Source organism: Engraulis encrasicolus, unplaced genomic scaffold (genome assembly GCF_034702125.1).
Source record: "Engraulis encrasicolus isolate BLACKSEA-1 unplaced genomic scaffold, IST_EnEncr_1.0 scaffold_27_np1212, whole genome shotgun sequence".
Taxonomy (NCBI): Eukaryota; Metazoa; Chordata; class Actinopteri; order Clupeiformes; family Engraulidae; genus Engraulis; species Engraulis encrasicolus.
Window position 1 is genome coordinate 2,750,217 of NW_026945566.1, and position 8,032 is coordinate 2,758,248.

The following is an 8,032-nucleotide window of genomic DNA, read 5'->3' on the forward strand; positions in this document are numbered from 1 at the left end:
CACTGTGTGAGATTTTTAGTTGTTTATTTCCAGAATTTATGCTGCTCATTCACTAATGTTCCCTTTTTCATGAATACTTACCACCAGCATCAAATTCTAAGTATTCATCATGACTGGAAAAATTGCACTTTTCATACATGAAAAGGGGGATCTTCTCCATGGTCCGCCATTTTGAATTTACAAAAGTAGCCATTTTTAGCTGCAAAAATGACTGTACTTGGACCGTACTAGAAAATATTTGTTTATTACTTAGTAAACTTTCATGTAAAGATCAAATTTGGCAATAGGTAGCCCAGTTTCAATTAGCAGCATAGTTGCAGTACCTTTTTTACCATTTCCTGCACAGTGTCCCTTTAAGGCCATATCGCAGGTTAACCACTACTTTGGATCAATGTGTACATACATATGTATTCAATCCTACATGTTTCTGCACATGTATAGTGTACTGTACATACTGTAGTCTCTGCCTCTTTCTGACTATCATAGTCATCCCTCCTTACCCGTTTTCTTCTGAGCGTCCCCCGTTGTCACTCTTGCTTGGTACCATCCGTGCCCTCACTATGGGCGTGAGCACTGTGGGGTAGACGAGGTGGATGGCTCCATTCTCCATGGTGGGTAGTTCCTGAGTGGTGCTGATGATGATGGAGACGATCTCCATGGAGCCGATGAGGCCCGTGCTGACGATGAAGGTGCCCCTCTCCAGGTCCTCGTCCAGGATCAGGTGCCCTGCAGAGCAGTTGGGAAGGGAGATTAAAGGTTACACTTTAAAAAACAAAAGCTTTTTTTGTCTTTTTATTACTTAATTTCACAATAGGACAGTGAAGGAGTGACAGGAAATGAATGGGGAGAGAAAGATGGATCGGCATAGGACCAAGGCCGGAATCGTTTTATGGTCATGAAAGGTTGTCATTGTTAAGGCTGTCTTTACCATCACCAAATGTCACTCAATGATAGTCATGAAATGTTTATTATGGCATTGACATAATGTTTATGACACATGCATGACTGTGTTACGACACTGTTATGACACTGTTATGTCATATGTATGACGTCGCCATCAAATAAAGAAAAGATTGAGGAGCAGGACAGAGGTTTTAAAGGGACACTGTGCAGGAAATGGTCGAAAGAAGGTACTGCAACTATGCTGCTCATTGAAACTGGGCTGCCTATTGCTAAATTTGAACTTTTCATGAAAGTTTACTAAGTAATAAACTAATATTTTCTAGTTTAGTCCAAGTACAGTCATTTTTATCATATTTCATCACTAAAAATGGCTATTTCTGGAAATTCAAAATGGCGGACCATGGAGAAGATTCCCCTTTTCATGTGTGAAAAATTCAATTTTCTCAGTCATATTGAATACTTAGAATTTGATGGTGGTGGTAAATATTCATGAAAAAGGTAACATTAGTGAATGGGTAGCATGAATTCTGGAAATAAACAACTAAAAATCTCACACAGTGTCCCTTTAAAGTTTCAGAGTGAGGAGTCTGTCCACACACTTGAAATTCTTTGTGTTTTATTTGACGACAGAACTAAGATTCCACCATTCAGCAGACCTCAATGGTCAAAATGTAGTTCTGCTATGGAATGACTCACTCAATCTAAGCCAATGGTTTTCAACCTTTTTGAACAAACACACACACACACACACACACACACACACACACACACACACACACACACACACACACACACACACACACACACACACACACACACACACACACACAGCCCATAAATGGATTAAGTTGATTACTGTTCAATAATTGTCAAAGTGATTTAATAGATTGAGCAGAACCTTAAAGCAGGCAGGATATTGCACCGCTATCCTCCTTACCACCATCAATCTTGGATAGCTAAATGTAAAGCATTTCCTGTCGTTCCGTTAAACAGCTGACCCATGCTTGTTTTCAAGGGGCAAATGAATAGTGGGAATGCCAGTACAACACATTGTACATCCAGGAACGCAAGCTTTCTGGCAGTTTTTATATAGATCCAATATTTGTAGTGGCTGTTTGTGTGACTGTGTGTTTGTCATGCCCTCTACTTATACTAATGTTTTATATTATATTATATTATATTATATTATATTATATTATATTATATTATATTATATTATATTATATTATATTATATTATATTATGAAAATGGTTATGAATATGGTTATTATTAATTGACAGCAGATTATGTACCTCGTCCTCACCATTGGGGAACGGTATCATATTATTATATTACCGGTTTATTATATTATATTATATTATATTATATTATATTATATTATATTATATTATATTATATTATGAAACTATGGTTATTATTGATTGACAGAAGGTTATGTACCTCGTCCTCACCATTGGGGAACAGTCTCATATTATACTATATTATATTATATTATATTATATTATATTATATTATATTATATTATATTATATTATATTATATTATATTATATTATGAAACTATGGTTATTATTGATTGACAGAAGGTTATGTATCTCGTCCTCACCATTGGGGAACAGTATCATATTATTATATTATATTATATTATATTATATTATATTATATTATATTATATTATATTATATTATATTATATTATATTATATTATATTATATTATATTATATTATATTATATTATATTATATTATATTATATTATGCCTATATTATATTATATTTACGCTTATATACAGATTATCCTGGGCCTCTCTCACCGTTGGTGCACTGCATGTCCTGGCTGGAGTTGCCGCAGCAGCACCAGTCCTTGGTGCTGGAGCACTGGGTGTCGAGGGCCGAGGCTGGGCAGCAGTCCAGGCAGCAGTCCTCCAGCGTCCCCCGGCTCTGGATCTGCACGCTCACCACGCGGCCCGCAATCACCGCCTCAAAACCCACCACCACCTCCTTCTCCGCCAGGGGGTACACAAACACACCTGGGGCAACATGGAGGACGGAGGAGGAGGAGGAGGTGGAGGAGGAAGACGTGGAGGGGGAGGAAGAGGAGGAAGACGTGGAGGGGGAGGAAGAGGAGGAGGAGGAAGAGGAGGAGAAGGAGGAGGAGGAAGAGGAACAGGAGGAGGAAGAGGAAGTGGAGGGGGATGAAGAGAAAGAGGAAGAAGAAGTGGAGGGGGAGGAAGAGGAAGAGGAGTAGGAAGAAGTGGAGGAGGAGGAGGTGGAGGAATAAGGGAAGGAGGAGATGGAAGAGAAAGAGGAGGAAGATAAAGAGAAGGAATAGGAGGAGGAAGAGGAGGAGGAGGAGGAGGAGGAGGAGGAAGAGGAGGAAGATAAAGAGAAGGAATAGGAGGAGGAAGAGGAGGTGGAGGAAGAGGAGGGGAATGAGGAGGAGGTGGTGGAGGAAGAGGAGGGGAAGGAGGAGGGGGGTGTTGGAGGGAATCAGCATGAGATCTGTAGTCTAGACATCTGACTCTATATAATCATTTGTGTGCACTGAAGCTGGACTGGAATACAACAGGCAAGATAAGACAGGGGGAGAATACTGTATGTATACCAGTGGCGAACCGTGTTCATGACAGGCTAGCGAACTGCATGATTTCAGCTTGAGAAGTTTACTGAATCTCCATGAATCTTAACAGTCTTGTAAAACTGAAACAGAATTAAATATAGGCTATAGGATAGGCCCTACATTTAGGAAATAAAAGGGAATGCAATACACGGGATACAATCTGTTTCCCCTTTACATGCACTAACTTAGTGTTTTCTTTTATAGGTTTTAGGTCAGGTAAGGGCACTGTAAGCCTAGGTCTATTCAGGGGCAAGGTAAAGCAGACAGGCGGATTTTAACATATTTCTTTTAAAAGACAAAACACAGGCAAGTTGACAGACAGGACAGTGTGTAAAGTATAGTCACTAGGAAAGTTTACACGTGAAATACAAAGTAGCCTGATGTGACTGAACACAACGACGCAATGCAAAGGCTGGTTGACTCCAGAATTAGCCAAACAGCATTGCTAATGATCGCAATTAGCATAATTCACACCTTTAAATGGCGATCTCTCAAGAACTTAAATTTAGCGTTTTCACCACTACTGTCCACATTACAATGACATAAAACAACAATTGAATCCATTTTTAGAAGCAACTTACAATTAGAATTGAAGAATCTTTGCTGTTAGTTCCATGGCAAGCAACAGGAAATCAGTAGATTCTAGTGTTCTACCTAATGTTAACACTAGGGGGAATCTAGAGCTCTAAGCCCACAGGCAGCAGCACAAGAGCCTTCACGAAGGCCAAAAGGTGTGTTTTTTTGTCCCGCCCTCTTCAAATCAAACCGTGATTGGTCAATTTCCCCATCACTCTCCAAACCAAAACACATAGCCAGAGCCAGCTTGGCCTTCGTGAAGTCCTGACCCTGCTTCGATAGAGATAGACAATTCTGATTGGATAGTATGGTTCAGTACAGTAACCCTTTCATTGCTGATGTGAATTTGACAGTAAACTTAACTTTGGAACATAGATTAGTGAAAATGACTGTAGTAATAAATGTATTGTATTAAATTAAATGAGAGTGAGGAGTTTTTATGTATTCATATATTATTTAATATATTTTTTGTTCTGAAATTTTAAGGCCTTCTCTGAAGGCGTAGAAGGCCCTGAGGGTTCCCCACTGATGTATACAAAGTACTCTAAAGAGGATGGTAAATAGTCAACAAGAGGAAAAGAAAAACTACTCGCAGGAAAAAGGGTTTACTCTCTACATTGCCTTTGAAGAGGCAGGAATATGCATGTACTCTGCAATGCTATACTGTACGCGTATACTCTGCAATACTCATTTTGCAAACAGGGACACCGAGTCAGATAAACAAATGGAGCGTCAGCTCACCCTCCACAGGCTCAGGGTCTATGTTGGCGTAGGTGAGATGGGCAGTGATGCCCAGAGAGCAGCCGTTGGCACATGACTTCACGCAGGACGCTTTCAGGAGCAGGGGTGCCCAGTTGGAGCGGTTCCTTAGGCCAGGCATATTCCCTACAAAACAAACAAACACAGAACAAAAAAGAATACAGGGCAAGAATATATAAACTGCTCTTTGAAAACTATTGAAATTAATTTAATTATGCATGTCTTCTTATTAACAGGCTGCATAGCAGTGTTTATTCAATATATACTGTAGACTGTAATATGTTTGTTTGTTTAGTCATTAATTGATTCATTGATTTACTTATGCAGTATACAGTACTTCATACTATTCCTCACAATGTAAAGGGCCTCACCATGCTGAGCTGAGTTGTGTATAGTTTATTTACAGTATGTGTTTAGATTACTGTAGGTGCCCACTGCCCACCCACTGTCCCCTTAGTAACTGCCCAGTGTCTGCTCTTCCGCTGCCGGGCAACCGCTAGCGTGATCGTGAGGGTGCATTAGCATCGGGCTAAATCATTAACCGCCCGGTCAACAACACTAGTGCCCTGAGAGAGAGGCACACATGATGCCAGGAAAGTCCTCAGGGAGGCACAAAGGGCTCAGTCGTCCCGGGCCCAGGCAGATGGGAGGTCCAAAATTGCTTCATCATTACATTGTATGTATTGACAGGGTGGTGGGGGCTTTCAGGTTACTCTCTCCTGGGCCCGTAAAAAGCTGCATGATGCCATAATGGCTTCACAGCTTACCCGAATGATTCAAAGTACTACGGTTCAAAGTACCTAACGGTCCCATATTTTCCTATGCCCTCAAAGTCACTAAATTGCAAAAAGTCACCCAAGAAGTAACCCTTTAATGCACGCCGTACCTCCAGTGGTACGCTGTGATATTGAAAAGTTAACTACCATAGTACTACAACACTATGGCATAACATAGGGCCTTTAGTAATGCACTACGACTTGGTCATTGCCATTCTAGTAACAGCAAATTTAAAACGCTGTGTATCGTGTTAAACCACAGCCTTCTTTTCTTTCAATATCTCTATCTCTTCTTCTTTCTTTCTTTCTTTCTCTGTATCTCTCTCTCTCTCTCTCTCTCTCTCTGTCTCTCTCTCTGTCTCTCTCTCCCTCTCTTCACTTTTTATGCAGAGACTTCATCTGTTTTTGTTAAAATGTCAACAACAGGGTTCAATAGGTCAAATGAAAGCAGTGTTAATTGAAGCTGCAGCCAGCCAGGTGCAGAGGGTGTATCATCGGGAGCGGAGTGGAGTAGCCGGGGTTGGTTGGTTGTGTGTGTGTGTGTGTGTGGGGGGGGGGGGGGGGGGGGGGGGGGGGGGGGGGGGGGGGGGGGGGTAGGAGGGTGGGTGGGGCGGAGGGAGGTGTGCTGGGCAGGGGCGGATCTAGCCATTTTGGGGCCCAAGGTGAAACATAAACATGGGCCCCCTCAAAAGTCATTATATAGACATACAATTCATGTGTTGGTGCTATTTTACTGTTTTGTCTCATTTATATCTTTGATTACTTCACATAAAGTGACAAATTAAGATCAAACCTTTTTTGTGTGTTTACCGCAACTGATGTGGCAGCTGGGGCCCCTATGGAGGACAGATTTGGACGGGTCCCAGGCAATTGCCTAGGTTTGCCTAATGGAAAGTCTGCCTCTGGCTGGGGGCTGGGGGCTGGGGGCCGGAGCTGAGCAGCAGTGAGGATTGGGTGACACAGCTGACTGAGCTGCTGATTGCGGCGGTGGTCAGGCAAGGCAAGGCAAGGCAAGGCAAGGCGCTGTTTGTTCATGGCCAGGTAATGGCCTTTTACATGCACCTCCATCTAAAGTAGATCAACAAGCCCCAGCTGGCTACCAATGTTCAGGGACAGTAAAAAGGACATCAATATGGGTCGGGGAAATGTCACCGGGGTTTATGGAGGAGGACAGAGAGGGGTGAGGTGGGTGAGGGGGGTGGATGGGGGCAGAGGAGGACCTCTGGAGTCAAGAGGTACTATACAGTAGAGTGAGGACAATATGTTATGGAGTATTTGGATGCTCAGTTAGGAATTTTCTCAGATGCCCCATGTAATAGAAACCTGAAGATGTTGAGAGTTCACTCAAGATAATGGAAGAAAGGAGGCGCACACAAGACTTGTGTGAAAAAGTGTATTGAAGCCGAAAATATACAACAGAAGTCTAAGGTTAACTGGAGAGACAGACGTTTCGGAGCTAGTCCATTCTCAATGTCTCCAGTAGTCATCTTTTTTCCATTATCTTGAGTGATTACTACTTTTTTGGGAGTGCTCGCACCAAGCAATACACGAGCATTAAGTTCAAGGCGCAGACGCCGACCTTTGTTGGTCTTTTGTCATTCACTGATGTTGAGAGTTCAAAATGGACCAGAATGGTGCGGCATGAGAGAGAGAGAGAGAGAGAGAGAGAGAGAGAGAGAGAGAGAGAGAGAGATATTCAAGGCCACATGTGAGCCAGATGAGAGCGTCGTCTGGGCCAGACTCTCCTTGATGCTCCTCAGCTGGTGCTCTTGCTATTACTGTGTGGCTGTCCTATGAATAGTATGGTCCCATTCAATATAGAGTTAAATTAAACTGATGAACTGTTGGATAAATGTTTGAATTAACACTTTTAGTTGAAGTGTACACTATTCTGAGCATAGTTGGTTTCAAAGTGTTATGCACACTTCAAGAGTTGAATTCTATAACACTATATCACATGGGACCATAACATATGCTCTGAATAGTGTTGCATTAACACCAGAGATTAGTTTTTAGTCTTATCCAGTCTACCTGTTAACACTGTAGCATTTTATTGTGTGCAGGTTATGGTCAGGGTAGACGGTTTCAAAGTGTTAATTCCACACTCCAGGAGTTGAACACCACAGTGTTCAAATGTTACTGTTTTTTTTACATCCACCAAGGAGGTTATGTTTTCGGTCGCGTTGAGTTGTCTGTTTGTCTGTTTCTTTTTCTGTCAGCAGGATAACTCAAAAAGTTATGAACGGATTTGGATGAAACTCTGTGGAGTTGTTGGAAATTAAAGCAGGAACAAGTGATTATAATATTTTGGTGGTGGAATTTTTTAAAGATTCTTCAGCATTGCGGGATATAGGGGGAATTTTGACATTCCAGTTTCTAACTCCACAAAAAGAAGGCAG

At 41.7% G+C, this 8,032-nt stretch overlaps 1 protein-coding gene across 1 annotated transcript in view; it reads right to left on the reverse strand.

Annotated features, from left to right (window-relative positions):
• The window catches only part of vwa5b2 (von Willebrand factor A domain containing 5B2), a 35,001-nt gene extending 30,023 nt beyond the window's left edge, over nucleotides 1-4,978 (reverse strand). Inside the window, exons 1-3 of the mRNA XM_063193009.1 lie at nucleotides 4,840-4,978; nucleotides 2,717-2,932; nucleotides 501-726 (exon numbers count right to left, since the gene is read on the reverse strand). Coding sequence (XP_063049079.1) covers nucleotides 501-726; nucleotides 2,717-2,932; nucleotides 4,840-4,978 — 581 coding nt within the window. The remainder of the gene's footprint in view (nucleotides 1-500; nucleotides 727-2,716; nucleotides 2,933-4,839) is intronic.
• Nucleotides 4,979-8,032: the final 3,054 nt, after the last annotated feature.